The sequence below is a fragment of the Phaethon aethereus genome (genome assembly GCF_964289735.1).
Source record: "Phaethon aethereus genome assembly, chromosome: Z".
NCBI lineage: Eukaryota > Metazoa > Chordata > Aves > Phaethontiformes > Phaethontidae > Phaethon > Phaethon aethereus.
In genome coordinates this window covers 39,341,033-39,360,953 of record NC_138577.1, presented here as the reverse complement: position 1 = coordinate 39,360,953, position 19,921 = coordinate 39,341,033, and the positions used below count along the sequence as shown (strand labels likewise).

The following is a 19,921-nucleotide window of genomic DNA, read 5'->3' as shown; positions in this document are numbered from 1 at the left end:
TGCTTCAGACAGACTTTCACTTTAAAAGGATGGAACCGCACATCAATTATGTAATAGGAGAAAAGAGGAAAACATGAAGAATCAAACTCTACTCTTCCATTGTGATGTAGGTCAGATATTTGCAAGCAACCATGCATAAACCCAAAGAATAAAGGATGAAAAAAAAGTCAGTGTGTACTTTCTTGCTTTTAATTGTTGAGAAAGCACAATATTTTCATCAGGAGAGAATCTGTCCAGGCAATATCCCCATATTAACTTAGGATAAGCACTTCTAGACAAAATACAAGAATCAGCCTATAATGCAAATGTATTTTGTCACAAATAATGCAAATCCTTTGTTTTAGCCACATGAAAAAACAAAAGTTGGTTTTGTTGTTTCATGTAGAAGCTGTTCCAGACAGATCTTCATCCCTCATCATTTTCAAGAATGAAAATTTTTAAGAAAGAGAGCAGTATGAAGTAAATACATTCATACTCAGATGCAATTATAGTTTTAGCTATGCTCCTTTAACATGCTACAAATCTTACTCGCTTTTTCTCTAGGAATAATTTCATCAGAAGAGCCACACCATTAAACTTCAGCAAAAAACCTGGAATAAATCTTATCATATTCCTCAAGTAATAGAAACATTTAAACTCTTGACCAATATCCAGGCTCTTCTTGCCAAGACTGTAGTCAACTACAGTTGACTTCTTGACTACTACTGTAGTCAGTTAGATCCAGGAGGTGAGGAAGTGTCTTATCTATCAGAAGCAATCCAAAAGATGGATTCATCTTTTCAAATCATACACTGAAGCACTTTCTTTGTGCTAATATACACCTTGAATACTGCATTTATAAATACATTTTAATTGAAATATTGAATTTGGACTATCAGTGCAAAATAATTAACCCACAGGCTAGTGTGAAAGGGTGATAAAGAATTCAAGGAAAAGACCCTTTTTAAGTATACATGCATACAGTATAAAGCATATTTTTTTTCAGACAGTATCTGTTTGACAAAACTTGTATGTATCCTAATGCCATTTAAGCTTCCTATCTAATTTTTAGAAAGCCATCCATTTCTGAGCTGCTTAGTGTGGAAGCCTATCATTCTTCTGGAGAGAGTGGCAGTATGTTCATAGGATCTTTAGCTTGTCAGATAGAGGATACAGAATAACTGAGTGTAAGTTTCTGGCTTTTACAACTATAGACATACATTATGAAAAGGGGAGCCAAAGATAATTTAGAATACTGATTCAGACAAGCATCAGGAGAAGGGTAGCAATTTTAGGTACGGTAATCTGACAAGAAGCAACTGCATTGCAGCTCCCAGTCCAAGGACTCACTTATACATACATACTGCACACCAATAAAGAGATCTCACTCTTTAGTTAAAGGTCATCTTAAAGCAGTAGTGAAGAATCTTAAGTATTCTGTAGCAGGAAAAGTATTTCATTAAAATTCACACATGTTGGTGGCCCTTAAGAAAGTCACCAACTACAGGCTGCGGTTTAATCATCACCTTTTTGAACAACTTGATATTGTAGGGGAAAGATTTGAGGAAGGAAAAGGAGAAGTATACACAGAAAAAAGAAAAAGCAGATCAATTACTGAAACTAACTCACTCTATTAACATAGTTTTTAAACATTTTAACGTACTTTTACACTGCGTCTCATGAGATGAAAGACGGGAAGCTATGTTGTAGCTCAACGAAATTGCTTTGACAAATTGCTCAATTATCACCTTGTGGGATTCAAAGTGTATATATCACCATGCTCCTGGTTTGTTCACTTCTACTTTTGTCTCACTGAAGTTTAGCATGTGTCTTCTTCATTTTTATATTAAAGGTGCTCCAAAGCACTTCCTACAACACTCTACCCTGCTGCTTGGTGGAGCATCTATTTTCTGCATCTTTTCAAGAACATCCTTTGGTAGATTTTTATGTGCAAGTCTGTATTCACTATCAAAGACCTCTGAAACAGAAAAAGCACAGTTGAAGTTACTTAAGAAACCCTGTACAGTGCACGCTACTGTTCTTACAAAATACTTTTGCTGATTTTTATATAATAACAAAGTATTTAACTTAACTAGCTGCTGATCTATTTTTTTTCAAAATGCATCCTCTTACAGGACCTGAAAAGCTCTTCACACTGGAGCATCACAACGCATCACAGTGGATGCCCATTACTTCTATCACAGTTCAGTTTGCCTGTTCCCAGGGTATTTCCCCTGTCACATCCCATAAGGGAGTCCCTTTGCTTGCACAGTACCAAACAGAAGTCAGGGTAGAGGAGATCAGGAAGGGGTAAGCAATTAGGTGGCTATATGACAGGTCTAGTATGTGGGCTGAAGAAAGATGGGCAAGACTGGGAATAAGTTTTCACAAGTAAGGAATTAAAGCTTCAAGCTAATAAACTTTGTTTAAAATACATGATTACTGTAAACAAAGCCAAAATTAATGGCCCCATCTGAATTACATTTTCATAAAAGAAACACCTACTTGAAGAGGGACAGCCTAGTACTTTTCACTAAAACACAGCAATTGAAAAGTTAGTTGCAGACTCACAAATGAAAAGCTGATTTTACATACTAGCTTTCATATAAAGTATTCATATATTTCATACACAGGCACTATGCGTTTCACAGTATTTTTTACTTACCGATGTCAATGTTCTCTCTTCCAAGAGACACCAGAGACAGGAAAAGAATTTCTCTGTAAAAACTCCTAGGAAATATTTTGAAGGGCAAGTCAATGAAAGCACCAACTACCCTAAATTTGGAAAGTCAATGTTGAAGATGCTAATCTTCCATTATGTAGTTTCTGCAAACTGTTCTGTGAATCTTGCTTGTGAAGAAAGTGACCGATCTACATGATTACTAGCTTAAGGTTTTCTCATGCCTCAATATTTTTCCTGAATGAAGTTATATTATCGCCAAATCCCAGCAGTTACATTTTCTATGAAAAATCCCTCTGCCAAATGTGCCATAAAAACTCCAGAAAAACAAGAAATATAAAATTAAGCACCACTTATTTATGAACTCATTCCTGTCTGAGGCTGAAATACAGGGAGCAGGCTTATTTCAGATCATCCTTACTTTGTTTTTTGTTTCAGAATGTCGCAATCTATTTTAGAACTGGGTATCACAAAACAATTAGATATTTTTTTTTTTCCTTGTGGAACGCAAAGATTCTTCTCTAGGCTGATTAGTTCCTGTTTCTTTTTAGTAACTACAAACCACAGAAGCAAAGATGAGTTAGGATGATAGACTTCAAACACAACTCATATCTGCTGTAATTTACTTTCAGAAGCTGTGCTTTTATGTGAAGCCCCCTCTGAATTGTAGTGCAGATGGCAAAATGTACTGTACAAGTGTTATTTACATGTCTCCCTTTGTTTGTGGATTATGCTGTATTCACTTTACTTTGCCAGTACTCTAGGTATAACTAGGTAGTTTGCAGAATATTCCAGACACTGCAACAGGATGCTTCACACTTGTATTTGTCAATTTGCTAGATCTGGAGCAAAACCAAAATCTGCGTAGTCAGTACCTGCATTTTTCTTATTAATTTGCAAAACGTCAATTTTGACTAAAGAATTACATTTATCCATTTGATATGGATGAATTATGCATCTGGCTACAGAATGTATCTGTTTGTAAACATGGGCATAAACAAATACACACAGTGTTTGGTGGACACAAATGAAACTGAGTATTTCCAAGAGATCCTTACAGAATTATCATTAACAAGTGCATACGGTCTGATCTTATTTAACTTTTGAGTGGGGAGAAAGAAAGAAGAGATTACCCCTTTACCTCTGTCGTTTCACATCTGGCTTAACTTTCTGTAGAAGGAGGTTGATCGGTTTAACAACATTATTGTGTTGAATACTTAGTTTGATGTTCTCCAACAAAGTGTTTGTTGCCTGCTGATCTTCTGCCACTGTGGAGGGTCTCTTTTCAGAAGAATCTGGGAAATGCAACAGTATAGATTATTAAAACACAAGATTTTTTTCCCTCACTTTAATAAGCAGAAGGTATTTCAGAAAATGAGATATATATAAAGAACCTCTACTCAATCTACAGAAATTTATTACAATGGAAAGGCTTTATCTGCTTATAGTATTTACTCCACCACAAAAGTGACAGGATGATGCATCAAGTATCCATGTGCAAGAGCTCCTACATGACAGAGAAATACAAGAGACTGAGTAGTATCCAGCATCAGGTGTTGCCTGTGATGGTTTGTTAGCTCAGATTATTGATGTACTTAATTTTCAAAAACTAAGTTCACTCCAATACGGTCATTTTTACACAAAGGAAAAAAAGAAAACAAAGGAAAACACCATCACTTGGTTTATCAAAGAAACTTTTCTTACCAAAGCCCTTCTTAAAAGCCACCTACAATTCATTGATAACTTTGGGCTACATACTGAAATAAGATAATGCACAGTTGCATCTAACAGGAAAGAAAATTTTTAAGACATTTACAATCATCATTTGTTGCTTATATTGCCACTTCCAGAATAACACTGAATTATTACTCTGAACACAGTGACTTGTGAGGGAACAGTAAGACCATTTACCGGGAAACAGATAAGACTACAGATTAGGCAGCAAACACATGGCTTGTAAATGAAATGTAGACCAAGGCTAGTAATCACAGTCACACCAACCTAAGGTTTTCATAAAATTGACATTATTTTAGCACCACATCTACAGCAAATCTTCCCACCTTTTATAAGTGTATGACACATAAAGAACAGATAACATACCTTTTCACAGAGATCAGTAATTATTTTCACAAATAATTTTACACTGAGACTATGTTAAGTACCTAAGGGACTGCAGATGCTTCACACACTAAAAAAAGCTTTCCAACTTGATGGACTGTGCACACTTCAAACATGACAAAACAACTGTTTATTTCCAGAGCCTCTACTCCCTCTGCTTTTCTGTAACTTACTGAGATTTCTCCAAGATATATACAGGGGCTCCCCTGGCTCTTGATGAAGATTGATATTGTCCCACAGAAGGTGGATGTATACTAGCTTGCTATCTTGAGCAAGAGACGTCAAAGGAAGCTAAAAAACATGAGGAAAGGGAAGAAGTTTAAAACATCAGTATAGTCCTATCATTTTAAAAACTGCTTTTTTACTCATTTTGGAAACAAAAGAAGTTTACTTTATTTATCTTGGATCCAACAAACAGGAACAGTTGATGTCTTCTAGAGGAAACTGCACTCAACCAGAACAAAGTCACAGCTACTGCAACATTTAATTGCCTTCTCTAGTTTACCCTAGTGTATGAAGACCATTCAGTTTTCTACAGGTAGTTGAAGAAAGTATTTATAAGTATGTATCCGAAAACATATTTTGTGCACCAAACATGTTACTTGATTTGTACTACTCATCATGCCATAACTGAGTATTTTCTGACCTGATTAAGATTTGGTATGCATGTCTATGCATTGGTCTTCCCAACAAGCAGAAAGAATCTGTATTTGCATACAAACATGAAACATATATTTCCATTAAAAATATATGGTACTCAAAACAATAGTTCCATAATTATTTTATAAAATTCAGTGCCTCTGCCTCTGGAATCACTAATACAATAAGAATTAGTGTGAAAGAAAAAATTACCACTAGTGTGTCAATTCAAAGTCGTAATTACAAGATATTATGTCCCATCTTGTGTTTTTCCCAGCTAATGCATTGTATTTTTCCATTATGCTTTAAATTTCATTAGTATTGTATTCAACTACCTTCCTTGGAAAATCGTTCTTGGTTCTTGAGGGATATAATTTTAAAATTTAAGTACATACAAGTAGATAGGAAAATCCTACTTTTTTTGTACGCATCATATACAAATACCTATTGAATTTGGTACTTACATATACAAATCATACAGGTTTCAGAAAAACATCTGCTCCTTAAAATGGGAAAAGCAAAATATTTAAAATATAGTACCCATTCTATGTTCTTTTGTTCTATTCATATAATAACCAAACTCAGTGGAGTCTGAAAAGCAAAAACCATTAGTGGAAAAGAACAAGAAATATTGACCAATAACTTAAAAAGTTTATACACTCTATGTAACCCACACCATGTGGATTACAATGTATTGCAGTTTGTGAGCTCTCTACAGACACATCTTGTTTCCTTCTACTTATCAGCCTTCTCTTTAATGAACGCCAGTCTCTGTTTTTTTAAAAAAGAACAGCTTGATTAGAATTTTAATGCTGTTTTCACTCATCTTCCTTCAAGATTCCCTGCAGAAAACAAACCTATCTACCTGTATTACAAAAAACAGGAACCTAGATCCAAGCTACTCAGAAATTACTTACCCACTTTTTTTGAACCAAACTCTCAAATTTAGTTTACTCCAATATGTGCAGTTCTAATATGAGGAAGCCACTTACCTGCACCCCATCATTACAGTGTTCAGATGTTAGAATGAGTCCAGGTAAGTTGCTAGGTAGATCCAATCGTCGGAAATACCAGACTAGGTTCCAGAAAATGATGGGGTGTTGATTGATGAATTTGGATGTATGAATTACTTGCTCTCCCTCATTTTCCAAAAGTGATTCAAGCTCCTTACGCAGTACCAAAGGGCTCAAGTAGGGTACAGATACAGGGAGAGGGTTAGGCTTTTTTATTAAAGGATCCTAAAACCAAAACAAAACAACACACACAAAAGAAAAACTGGTGTTTTTACAAAATACAAGATTTTTTTTCCAGAAATACTCTTCAGGATTACTTGCCATGAAAATCCCCCATTGATGTTTCTTTTGATATTTGGAAGCCTCTGGAAGTACCGAACACACAATAACTTTAATAACATTCTCAGTTCTGACTTAAAGTTAAGAAACTGAGATGTTTCTTAACTTTAAAGAACAGTCACCTAAGCTCTTTCTATTATGTGAAAAGAGAAAATATTAATTTGTTAGAGCTTGAAACTGCACAATCAGGAACAAGTTATCTAAACCGGTACTAAGCCAGTAGTGAAGGAGATTGCAGAATTATGTCAGTAATTACATCAGCTGTGGAACTGAATCATGAGTTCACATGTTAAGACATGCTTGCCGATAAAAAACACCAGGAGAGACAAAATTTATTTCAGTGTAAAAGTGGAAGAATAGTGTAATAGTCTCAATACTGCCTCTTACCTTCTCCCATTCACTCAACAGGTAAGCCTAACAGATATAGAGGAGTGTTAAGTAAGTGTGTGGAAAAGGAAGAAACTTTCACTCTTGCAAGTGTGTTGTTTGTGCTATTGTGTTTAGTCTGCTGTTGAAATTGCGTTATTTTTAAAACAAAACTTCCAAATTTAGAAAGACTAGCTTCATTCTGCTAGACAGAACACTGCAAAGTCAAGCAGCACCATTTGTACAATGTACTGAAAAAGCAATTTTAGATTAACTGAACCAAGACTTTTTCTCATAAGAAATGAAAATATGCTCGGCCATTCCCATGCCCCAAATGGACACAAATGCTAGGAGCAGAACATTATTCATTGCATTCACTGCATCAAATTCATTGCATTCAACATTTTACTGTCAACTGAATGTGTAGCTTCTAGACTTACCACAACTTCTTGCAAACTATTTGGAAGACTAACTGTTGAAATGCCATGAGATGGTCTCTGGGAAAGGTCAATGTTTTGCAGTGGACCTCCAACACTGTGGCTCCGAGTCAAGGATACTCCTCTTTTTGGTGGATTATTGGCAGCTGTCTTCATGGTTCTGGGTTCTTTACTCTGTTCTTCTGCCACATCACTGTTTGGATTTTAGAAGAGAATATGCTAATATGAAAATAGTCAGCATTCCTATGGCAACAGGAAGGAAGCAGAGAAAGGCTGCCAAGTAAGTATCCCAAACCAACTTTCTCTATTACTAAGGACTCATATTTTCCCAGTTAGTTCCTCAGTTTAGGGAAAACAAAAAAAAAACCACGCCTCTCAGAACCATAACTATCCTTCCAGAAAGGCAGATGGGTATAACCTTTCTTAATATAATAAATAATAATACACCTTTCACTGATAACTGACAGCAGTAGTGAGAACAGCTGTGTGAGGTGTGACCAGGGATCTGCTCAGCCTGAGGGCAGAGCTACAACAGGGGGTAGAAAGGTTAAGGAGCATCAGGGAGTCTGAGAAAGAGATGGACTGGTGGAACCGTGCTCTGCCCTCCCTGAGACAGAAACAGGCACCAGGAAAACCCAAGATCAAGGGCATCCTTGTATCCTCCCCCTGCCAGGCTGAAGGCAATAGCTTAAAGGGAAGAAATTAATGGAGGCAAGTCCATGCTTGGTGCAGCAGGCAAGCCCCTCCCTTGCCCACCTTGTCTCTCCCCAGGGGCCTCTGTACAACAGGTATGAGGCTCTGGATATGGAAGACCAACCCATGAATGAAGTGGACGACGATCCAGCTACACGAGAGGTGCTGCCAAGGTCAGAAAGGCCTACCCTCTGTATCACGACCACCCCGACGAGGAAGAAAAGACGGGTTATAGTTGTAGGTGACTCCCTTCTGAGGGGAACAGAGCGTCAGACCCTCCTCTTAGGGAAAACTGCTGCCTCCCTGGGGCCCAGGTTAAGGACATCACCAGGAAGCTTCCTAGCCTGGTGTGGCCCTCAGGCTATTGCCCACTACTGCTCTTCCATTGCAGCAACGAAGCCGCAACACAGACCAAGAGTGATCAAAAGAGGCTTCAGGGCCTCAGAACAGTTGGTAAGGGAATCTGGAGCACAGGTTATTTTTCTGTCTCTCCTTCCAGTTGCTGGCAGTGACATAGGAAGAAACAGGCAGGCCCAGTCTGCTCATACACGGCTCTGTGGCTGGTGCCACCACCAAAATTTTGGGTTTTTCAATAATGGGATGGCGTATACAGCACCTGGTTTGCTGGTGTTCAGGTGGGATTCACCTTTCTTAAAGGGGGAAGAGGGTCTTTGCTCACGAGCTAGTGGGGCTTATTGACAGGGCTTTAAATTAGACTTGAAGGGGGAGGGGGATAATATTAGGCTTACCCATGACAAGCTGTGGGATGACACACCAAGTTTAGAGGGATGGAGTGCTATGCTAGCAAGGGCCACCTGAGGAACCTGAACATACACAAGTCTATGGGACCTGACAAGATACATCCCAGTCCTGAGGAAACTGAACGATGTAATTGCCAAGCCACTCTCCATGATATCTGAAAAGCCCTACCAGGCAGGTGAAGTCCCTGGAGACTGGAAAAAAGGAAATACTGCACTCAATTTCAAAAAGGGTAGCAAGGAGGACCCTGGGAACTACCAACCTGTCAGCCTCACCTCTGTGCCTGGGAAGATCATGGAACAGATCCTCCTAAAAGCTGTGCTAAGGCACGTGGAGGAGAGGGAGGTGATTCGAGACAGCCAGCATGGCTGGGGCAAGTCCTGCCTGACCAACCTGGTGGCCTTCTATGATGGAGTGACTACATCAGGGGACAAGGGAAGAGCTACCAATGCTGACTATCTGGACTTCTGTAAGGCTTTGACACGGTCCCCCACAACACACTTGCCTCTAAACTGGAGAGAGAGGGATTTGATGGGTGGACAGTTCAGTGGAAGATGAACTGATTGGAGGGTCACATTCAGAGGGTAGTGGTCAATGGATCAAGGTCCAGATGGGGATGGGTGACAAGCAGTGTGTCCCTCGGGGATCCGTGTTGTGACCACCACTCTTTAATATCTTCATCCATGACAGAGTGGGATCAAGTGCACCCTCAGCAAGTTTGCAGAGGACACCAAGTTGAGTGGTGCAGTTGACACACCTGAGGGATAGCATGCCATTCAGAGGGACCTGGACAAGCTCAAGGAATGGGCTCATGTGAACCTCATGAGGTTCAACAAGGCCAAGTGCAGGGTCCTGCACCTGGGTTGGGGCAACCCCTGGTATCAATACGGGCTGGAGGATGAAGGGATTGAGAGCAGCCCCATGGAGAAGGACTTGGGGATGCTGGTGGATGAAAAGCTGGACATGAGCCAGCAATGTGCACTCACAGCCCAGAAGGCCAGCTGTGTTCTGGGCTGCATCCAAAGCAGTGTGGCCAGCAGGTCGAGGGAGATGATTCTGCCCCTCTACTCCACTCTGGTGAGACCCCACCCGGAGTCCTGTGTCCAGCTCTGGAGCCCTCAGCACAGGAAAGACATGGACCTGTTGGAGCGGGTTCAGAGGAGGGCCACAAAAATGATCAGAGGGATGGAACACCTCTCCTGTGAGTACAGTCTGAGAGAGTGGGGGTTATTCAGCCTGGAGAAGAGAAGGCTCTGGGGAGACCTTATTGCAGCGTTCCAGTACTTAAAAGGGGCCCATAGGAAAGATGGAGACAGACTTTTTAGCAGGGCCTGTAGTAACAGGACAAGGAATAACGGTTTTAAACTAAAAGAAAGCAGATTTAGACTAGATATAAGGAAAAACTTTTTCACAATGAGGGTGGTGAAACACTGGCAGAGGTTTCCAGAGAGGTGGTAGATGCCCCACCCCTGGAAACATTCCAGGTCAGGCTGGATGGGGCTCTGATCAACGTGATATAGGTGAAGATGTCCCTGCTCATTGCAGGGCGGTTGGACTAGGGACTTTAAAGGTACCTTCCAACCCAAAGCAGTCTATGATTCTGTAACCTAAGACATGAATCTTAAAGCACTGCAGTTCTGTATAGGTACCATTGCTCTGGTACAGCTTTAGCTTCCTTAGAAAAACAGCAATGGACAGTTTTGACAACGCACAAAGATTATCTTGTTCCGACTATGATCATTTTTACTTCATCTTCCCTTTCTGTTTACTTTCACTAAATGTCCTAGGCAGACCAAAAATATTAGAGTATTAAGACTAACTACTATCACATCAATTCAAGTTTTAATAGTCTGACACAGGTATTAGCTCATTAGCTCATAGGCATTGAATAATGATTTTTAAAAAACCCTATTACAATAAAATGTCAACAAATCCCAGTAAAAAAAGGTCACAATTCATAGCAGCAGTGTTTCACTACTTTTCATTCAACATGACACCCTTCTCCTTTGTTTCTTTCCTCAAACTGTTTCAGAACAGTCCCCTGCCCTCTTGCTGCTGGGCAGAAGAAGGGGACCAAAGAGATGAGGGGAAATGGAAGCCGGTCCCTGCTTGGGGAAGCAGGCGAATCCCCTCCCAGCCACCCTCACTGTCCCAGCTGCCCTTACACAACAGGTATGGGGCTCTGGAACTTGAGGGACAGGAACATGAGGACCCTGATGAAGGTCCATCCAAGGGGGTGCCTAGGGTGAGTCAGCCAGCCCCATGCATCAAGACATCCTCTGTTAAGAAAAAAAGGAGAGTAATTGTCATAGGCAACTCCTTTCTGAGGGGAACAGAGGGCCCAATATGTCGACCAGACCCAACCCACACAGAAGTCTGCTGCCTCCCTGGGGCCCGGGTGAGAGATGTAACCAGGAAACTCCCTGGTCTGGTTCAGCCCACTGATTACTACCCACTGTTCGTCCTACAGGTTGGCAATGATGAGGTTGCACTAAGAAGCCCAAAGGCAATCAAAAAGGACTTGAGAGCGCTGGGGCGACTGGTCGATGGAGCGGGAGCACAGGTAGTGTTTTCATCAATCCCTTCAGTGACAGGGAAGAACACTGAAAGGAATAGGAAAGCGCATCTGATCAACACATGGCTCAGGGACTGGTGCCATCATCAGAATTTTGGGTTTTTTGACCACAGAGTGGTTTACAAGTCACTGGGCCTCCTCGCAGAAGATGGAGTGCAACTGTCTCCAAGGAGCAAAAGGATTCTTGCTTATGAGCCCTCATTGAGAGGGCTTTAAACTAGATTTGAAGGGGGAAGGGGATAAAACCAGGCTCACTAGAGAGGAGCCTAGGGGTGGCGTGCCAGAGTTGAAATCGATAGTCCAGCTCAAATGCATCTACACCAATGCACGTAGCATGGGCACCAAACAGGAGGAGCTGGAAGCTATTGTGCAGCGGGACAGCTATGACGTAGTTGCCATCACAGAAACATGGTGGGACGCTTCTCATGACTGGAGTGCTGCAATGGATGGCTATAAAGCTCTTCCAAAGGGATATGCATGGAAGGAGAGGTGGTTGGTTGGCTCTGTATGTTAGGGAGTATTTTGATTGTATAGAAATCAATGATTGTGAAGACCAAGTAGAGTGCTTATGGGTAAGGATGAGGGGGAAGGCCAATGAGGCAGATATCCTGCTGGGAGTCTGTTACGGACCACCCAACCAGGATGAAGAGACAGATGAGACATTCTATAAGCAACTGGCGGAAGTCTCGCATTCGCTGGCCCTTGTTCTTGTAGGGGACTTCAATCTACCAGACATCTGCTGGAAGTATAACATGGCAGAGAGGAAACGGTGTAGGACGTTCCTGGAGTGTGTGGAGGATAACTTCCTGATGCAGCTGGTGAGTGACCCACCAGGGGAGGTGCCTCACTTGACCTGCTGTTTACAAACAGAGAAGGACTGGTGAGAGATGTGGTGGTTGGAGGCCGTCTTGGGCTTAGCGACCATGATATGATAGAATTCTCAATTATGAGTGAAGTAAGGAGAGGGGTCAGCAAAACCGCTACCATGGGCTTCCGAAGGGCCGACTTTGGCCTGTTCAGGTCACTGGTTGAGAGAGTCGCTTGGGAGACAGTCCTGAAGGACAAAGGGGTTCAGGAAAGCTGAACAGTCTTCAAGAAGGAAATCTTAAAGGTGCAGGAGCAGGTGGTCCCCATGTGCCGTAAGAAGAACTGGCAGGGAAGACGACCGGCCTGGCTGAACAGGGAGATTTTGCTGGGACTCAGGGAAAAGAGGAGAGTTTATCACCTCTGGAAGAAGGGGCAGGCAACTCACGAAGGGTACAAGGATCTTGTTAGGTCAAGCAGGGACAAAATTAGAAAGGCAAAAGCCCAGCTAGAGCTCAGTCTAGCTATGGTCGTAAAGGATAATAAAAAATGCTTCTACAAATATATTAACAACAAAACAAGAGGCAAGGAGAATCTCCATCCCTTACTGGATATGGCAGGGAACATTGTCACCAAGGACGAGGACAAGGCTGAGGTACTTAATGCCTTCTTTGCCACAGTAGAGGCAGACCACGTATCCGCAGGGTATTCAGCCCCCTGAGCTGGAAGACAGGGATGGAGAGCACAATAAACTCCTCATAATCCAGCAGGAAGCAGTTAAGGACCTGTTAAGCTAGCTGGATACCCACAAGTCTATGGGGCCTGATGGGATCCACCCAAGAGTACCGAGAGAGCTGGCGGAGGAGCTTGCCAAGTCACTCTCCATCATTTATCAGCGGTCCTGCTTAACAGGGGAGGTCCCAGAAGACTGGAGGCTTGCCAATGTGACGCCCATCTACAAGAAAGGCCGGAAGGAGGATCCTGGGAACTACAGGCCTGTCAGCCTGACCTCTGTACCGGGGAAGATCATGGAGCGGTTTGTCTTGGAAGTGCTCACAGGGCATGTGCAGGACAACCAAGGGATCAGGCCCAGCCAGCATGGGTTCATGAAAGGCAGGTCCTGCTCGACCAACCTGATTTCCTTCTATGACCAGGTGACCCGCCTAGTGGATGAGGCAAAGGCTGTGGACGTTGTATACCTGGACTTTAGTAAAGCCTTTGACAGCGTCTCTCACAGCATTCTCCTGACGAAACTAGTGGCTCGTGGCTTAGACAGGTGCACTTTTCACTGGGTAAAGAACCGGCTGGATGGCCGAGCCCAGAGAATTGTGGTGAATGGTGTTAAATCCAGCTGGCGGCTGGTCACAAGTGGTGTTCCCCAGGGCTCGGTTCTGGGGCCACCCTTGTTCAGTATCTTTATTGATGACCTGGATGAGGGGATCGAGTGCTCCCTCGGTAAGCTTGCAGATGACACCAAGTTGGGTGGGAGTGTTGATCTGCTGGAGGGTAGGAGGGCTCTGCAGAGGGATCTGGACAGGCTGGATCGACAGGCTGAGGTCAACTGTATGAGGTTTAATAAGGCCAAGTGCAGGGTCCTGCACTTGGGTCACAACAACCCCATGCAACACTACAGGCTTGGGAAGGAGTGGCTGGAGAGCTGCCTGGCAGAAAAGGACCTGGGGGTGCTGGTTGGCAGCCGGCTGAATATGAGCCAGCAGTGTGCCCAGGTGGCCAAGAAAGCCGACAGTGTCCTGGCCTGTATCAGAAATAGTGTAGCCAGCAGGAGTAGGGAAGCAATTGTGCCCCTGTACTTGGCACTGGTGAGGCCGCACCTTGAATACTGTGTTCACTTTTGGGCCCCTCACTACAAGAAGGATGCTGAGGTGCTCGAGTGTGTCCAAAGAAGGGCAATGAAGCTGGTCATGGGTCTGGAGCACAAGTCTTATGAGGAACAGCTGAGGGAACTGGGGTTGTTCAGTCTGGATAAAAGGAGGCTGAGGAGAGATCTTACCGCTCTCTACAACTACTTGAAAGGGGTTGTGGCGATGTGCGTGTTGGTCTCTTCTCCCAAGTAACTAGTGATAGGACAAGAGGAAATGGCCTTAAGTTGTGCCAGGGGAGGTTTAGGTTGGATATTAGGAAAAATTTCTTCACTGAGAGGGTGGTCAAGCATTGGAACAGGCTGCCCAGGGTGGTGGTGGAGTCAGAATCACTGGAAATATTCAAAAAAACACGTGGACATGGCGCTTCAGGACATGGTTTAGGTGACACGGCGGCACTGGATTAATGGTTGGACTTGATGATCTTCAAGGTCCTTTCCAACCTTAGTGATTCTGTGATTCTGTGAAAAGTGATATTGTTTTTCTGAGTTTCAGTTTTACATCAGTATGATTTGTGACAGAACACATGCTCAGTACAAGTGTTGAGTGCTCCAAAAGGTTTCTCTCAAAAAAGAATGTGCTAGCAAATGGACTTATTCTTCCCCATAACGTAGTGTCTTTCTTGTTAAAGTCTAAACACTAGGAAAGGAGAAGTAGTGCTTAAATTTCTGCGTGTCTTTAAAAGGTGAGTGTATTCTAACAACATTGAGTAAAAGTTTTACCTATTACTCAATCGCAGATAGACCTGAAGGTTTATTTCTTTAGTTGTATTTGTAAGACCAACTCATTTAGCAGAACCAGCTCGCTTCAAACTGATAAAAGCACACTTAAAACATGCAAAAAGAATGAGAAGAAATAGACCGTCATCAAGTTACAATTGTACTTCACCATATTTGGTACATAAGCCAACCTTCACTTTAGAAGTGGAGGAGAAATACTGGAAGTGTTGATACATTTCTGACTGAACTAACAACCCTGTTGTACCTACCTCTGCTCAGCTGCAGAGCTAGTTTCTTCAGCTATGGTGTGGCTGGACTGTGGGTGATCTGAAAAGCTGATCAAGTCAGCAACAGCTGGACTCGACAACAGTTTCTGCTCCAGGGGATCCGTGGTTAATGGAAGGGTACCACTCTGTAAACTATCTCCTGAGGTACTTTGCTTCAGGAAAAAGCTATGTTACAACATGAATGGGAGGGGAGAGAAATACAAAGGTTAAGATGTAAGCATAAAGTCGTTAATAAAGTTATTATTTTCTACATTTGCTTTCAAAAAGAAGCAAAATTAAGGAAACACAACATTAAAAAGCTTGACAACAGAACACAAACTTCATCCTACTCTCTCCACTTAACTTATATAGGCAGCGTAAACGAACACATACAGAGGTTTGATCTGCAAAATAAGAAATCCTATGCTGGACTTAAGTCATTACAGGTGACCTTAGTTTGTCATGGTTCCCAATCAGAAACAGTGTATCAATAGCTGACACAACACTGAAAACGGTTGTTATTATAATGTGACACTACAGACTAGAAGACAATACACCATTATAGGCACAAGATAACAGGAACTCGTCTTGCTTTACTAAAGTTTAAGTACACAGTCTACAGATGTTCAGTTTCAGCATTAGAGAACACTAATGAAAGCTCTGTTTCACAGCAATAACCCCTATGGTGACAATCCATTCCAGATTAACTTAAATTAAGTTCCAGCCTGCACAGTGCAATTAAAAGAGGTAAAAATAGTAAGCAAAGAAACTTAAACTGGAGAATTACTGTAGAAACAATAAGCTGGAGCTTTATTTTAACTAAAAGCTGTTAATAAATTTAATTTGGGAGAAATTCGTTACTGACATTTAAAAAAATGCTTCATATGCTTTTAAAAAGTTCATGATCCATTAGCTTTGTTTTAAAAGTTAAACAAAACAGGAACAGACTTATACCTTCTGTACAGTTATGCTTACAAAGAAAACATAAAAAGGAGAAGTAGTTTAAAGGCAACCAGTTCTTTGCTTTTTGGCTGTTTTACAGTGAAACTTAATAGTTTACAAAACTTATAATTTCCTTCAGTACAGTCATGACCATCCAACAGGAAGTTACATTCTTGCGATCATCTAGCCAAAGATACTGGGAGATATAACTAGAGATCCTTTTGTGAAAAAAATATAACCATGTACATGTGCAAAGGCAGAAAGAGCTTATCTATAAAACCCACTAACCTTGCAGAGCCACGTAGGTCTTTAAATTCAACATTAAGTAAAGGCAGGAAGGTACTTTTACAGAAAGGACAGGTAGTGTTCAAGTTTGAATCATCTGCTGTCCATCCAGCCATAATTTCTTCATCATAAACCAAAGCACTACAAGCTCTACATTGAGAGCAGCTTGACATCAATACCTAGAACAGCAAAGAATGAATATCATCAGTCTTGTTTCAGGGTTCTTTTTCAATTGGCTTTATAGGCTTAGTATCCACAGGAGTTTAACAGGTATCAGAATGCCAGTTGGGAGGCATGAGTTCATCACTATTTACTCACCATGCTCAAGAGTTATCTTGTACAAGTAACTATTATCTATAAAATGCAAATACTGATAATTTATTTTATTAGGTATTTTGAGACCTGAAGAAGCATTATCCTGAAATGCTACTAATAATGCTCACTCCTATGAAGCCTTCAACATAACTGAATTGTTTTCAGTTGTGTAAATGCATATCTACTTCTCAAAAAAAAAAACAAACCCCACCCCAAAAACCCAACCCCAAACAACAACCAAACACAAAAGAAACCTTTATAGTGGTGTGGTGGGTTGATGTTGGCTGGATGCCAGGTGCCCACCAAGCCACTCTATCACTCCCCCTCCTCAACTGGACAGGGGGAGAAAAATACAACAAAAGGCTTGTGGGTGAAGATAATGACAGAGAGATCACTCAGCAATTAACCGTAATGGGCAAACAGACTGGACTAGTGGAAATTAATTTAATTTATTGCCAATCAAAAATCAGAGTACGATAATGAGAAATAAAACCCAAATCTTGAAACACCTTCACTCCACCCCTCCCTTCTTCCCAGGCTCAACTTCACTCCTGACTTCTCTACCTCCTCCCCCCAAGCGGTCCAGGGGGACAAGGAAAGGGGGTTGCAGTCAGTTCACCACACGTAGTCTCTGACGCTCCTTCCTCCTCAATCTCTTCCTCTGCTTCCGTGTGTGGTCCCTCCCACAGGAGACAGTCCTCCATGAACTTCTTGAACGTGGGTTCTTCCCATGGGCTGCAGTTCTTCACAAACTGCTCCAGCATGGGTCCTTTCCACAGGGTGCTGTCCTTCAGGAACACACTGCTCCAGCGTTGGTCCTCCACAGGGTCTCAGGTCCTGACAGCAAACCTTCTCCAGCGTGGGTTTCCCACGGAGTCACAGGTCCTGCCAGAAGCCTGCTCCAGCATGGGCTCCTCTCTACAGGGTCACAGCTTCCTTTGGGACCATCCACCTGCTCCGGCATGGGGCCCTCCACAAACTGCAGGGGGACAATCTGCTTCACCATGGTCTTCACCCCAGGCTGCAGGGGAATCTCTGCTCCAGTGCCTGAAGCTCCTCCTCGCCCTCATTCTTCACTGACCTTGGTGCCTGCAGGGCTGTTTCTCTCACATATTCTCACTCCTCTTCCCCAGCTGCTGTTGAACAGCAGTTTTTCCCCCCTTCTTAAATACGTTATCCCAGAGGTGCCACCACCATCACTGAATGGTTCAGCTTTGGCCAGCAGTGGGTCTGTCCTCTGGAATTGGCTCTACTGGACATAGGGGAAGCTTCTCGCATATTCTCACAGGCACTCTTGTAGCTTCCCCACTACCAAAACCCTTGCCATGCAAACCCAATACAAGTGGGAAAAACAGAAAGTTGTTTTTTATCTAATAGAAGTCTCATCACTAAACTAGACTGAGAACTGGACAAAAGATGGTAAAAATAATCCTGTACTAGCTGAAGAATGGGCTATAATTGTTATTTTTTAGGCTTTCCTGTTATTTCATTGTTTAACTCTCACAGGAAACAAAACCAAAAACCACCACCAAACACTGCACACATTTTAGATCAACACGACATATAATACATTTTATATCCAATCTATTTTAGATATTTGCCCAACGGCAGCATTTTTCTTTTACTATGCTATGCTCCTTATATAATGCAGTGGAGAAGTTTGACAAGCCTGGATCTCCAGAAGATCAAACATAAAAGAAAATTACATGGGACCTAGCAAAATAATACTACAGCTGAAAGAAAAGCAGCCAAGGCAAACACAGTGACCACTGCCTATGTATCTAAAGTCTCAAGAGCATCTACATGTGATAACTGAAACAGAAAGGCACGCTAAATCATTATTGTGCTGGGTTTGGCTGGTTGAGAGTTAATTTTCTTCATAGCAGTCTTTATGGTGCTGTGTTTTAGACTGGGGACCAACTCCATTTTGATAATGCACCAATTTTGTAGCTATTGCTGAACAGTGACTTACACACCATTATGGCCTTTTCTTTCTCATTCTGTCCCCAAGCCAGCGAGGAGGCTGAGGCTGGACAAGAGCTTGGGAGGTGACACAGCCAGGACAGCTGACCTCAGCTGACCAAAGAGATACTATATCACGTCACACTCAGCGATAAAACTGGGCGTGAGGGTGGCAGTTTTTCCAAGGTAGCTGTACTTGGGGTGTCATGGTGCTGACTGATTGCCTTTGCATTACTTGTTTTTTGTGGTCCCCTCTCCTGTTTATCCCCCCCCTGCAATTCACTTACTAAACTGTCTTCATCTCAACCTTCAAGCTTTTTTCCTCACTTTTGCCCTTCTGATTCTCTCCCCGATCCTGATGAGGGGGGCAGTAAACAAGTGCCTGGGTGAGGGCTTAGCTTCTGGCTGTGGTCAACACACCACAATTATTTATGGAAATTATGTGTTGTTACTAAAGTGGAAAAAAAAAACACCAAAAAAGGTTGAATTAAAAAAAAAAAAAAAAAAAAAAATCAAATTTCCTCTCTAATTCCTGTCTCACTTCAAGTTTTGACCCTTCCCTCAACTGTCTCTTCTCTCTACATATGACAAATATATAAAAGCATTTAACACACTTTTTTTTAAAGCTACAGTTACACCCTGGGCTAAAAAGTATCAAGTATCTTTGCAGCAGAAACATGGAAAAAATTATTTTGAAAAATCCAACCACAATCCAACTAAACAGGTAATTAAAGCACACAGTAACATTGAATAAATATATCTTTCATCTAGGAGTTTATTAATCTTACCTCCATTGCATAGTTCTGGAAAATGCTGGATAAACTAGTATTATGTGAAGAACTGTGCTCTGACTTTTCAGAATCTAGAACTTTCATACTTCTTGGGAATGAAACTTCACCTGTACAGAAAGAGTCGTTTGGGTCTTGTATGCACGGAAAGAGTAATTTATCCATTTCCAAACAAAATAACTTCTGTTCAACCAAGATAGAAAATTGTACCAGAAGACCTCCAAAGATATGTGTAGCTCTTCAACTTCACTAGTATTACAATTACAATATAGATAAATATATTTTTTGTGATTAACATTTCAAAGTTATTTTTGTCTAACACAATATATCACAGACTGATAATAGAAAATAAAAAACAGTGA

General features: G+C 41.7%; 1 protein-coding gene across 2 annotated transcripts in view; it reads right to left on the bottom strand.

Annotated features, from left to right (window-relative positions):
• Positions 1–1,820: 1,820 nt before the first annotated feature.
• DENND4C (DENN domain containing 4C) overlaps positions 1,821–19,921 on the bottom strand; it is a gene marked incomplete at both ends in the record, with an annotated part of 54,509 nt that continues 36,408 nt past the window's right edge. For both annotated transcript variants that reach the window (XM_082013628.1, XM_082013627.1), the window contains 9 exons: positions 1,821–1,957; positions 2,645–2,709; positions 3,801–3,954; positions 4,951–5,068; positions 6,409–6,654; positions 7,575–7,764; positions 15,271–15,453; positions 16,498–16,673; positions 19,560–19,669. In XM_082013628.1, coding sequence (XP_081869754.1) covers positions 1,821–1,957; positions 2,645–2,709; positions 3,801–3,954; positions 4,951–5,068; positions 6,409–6,654; positions 7,575–7,764; positions 15,271–15,453; positions 16,498–16,673; positions 19,560–19,669 — 1,379 coding nt within the window. The remainder of the gene's footprint in view (positions 1,958–2,644; positions 2,710–3,800; positions 3,955–4,950; positions 5,069–6,408; positions 6,655–7,574; positions 7,765–15,270; positions 15,454–16,497; positions 16,674–19,559; positions 19,670–19,921) is intronic.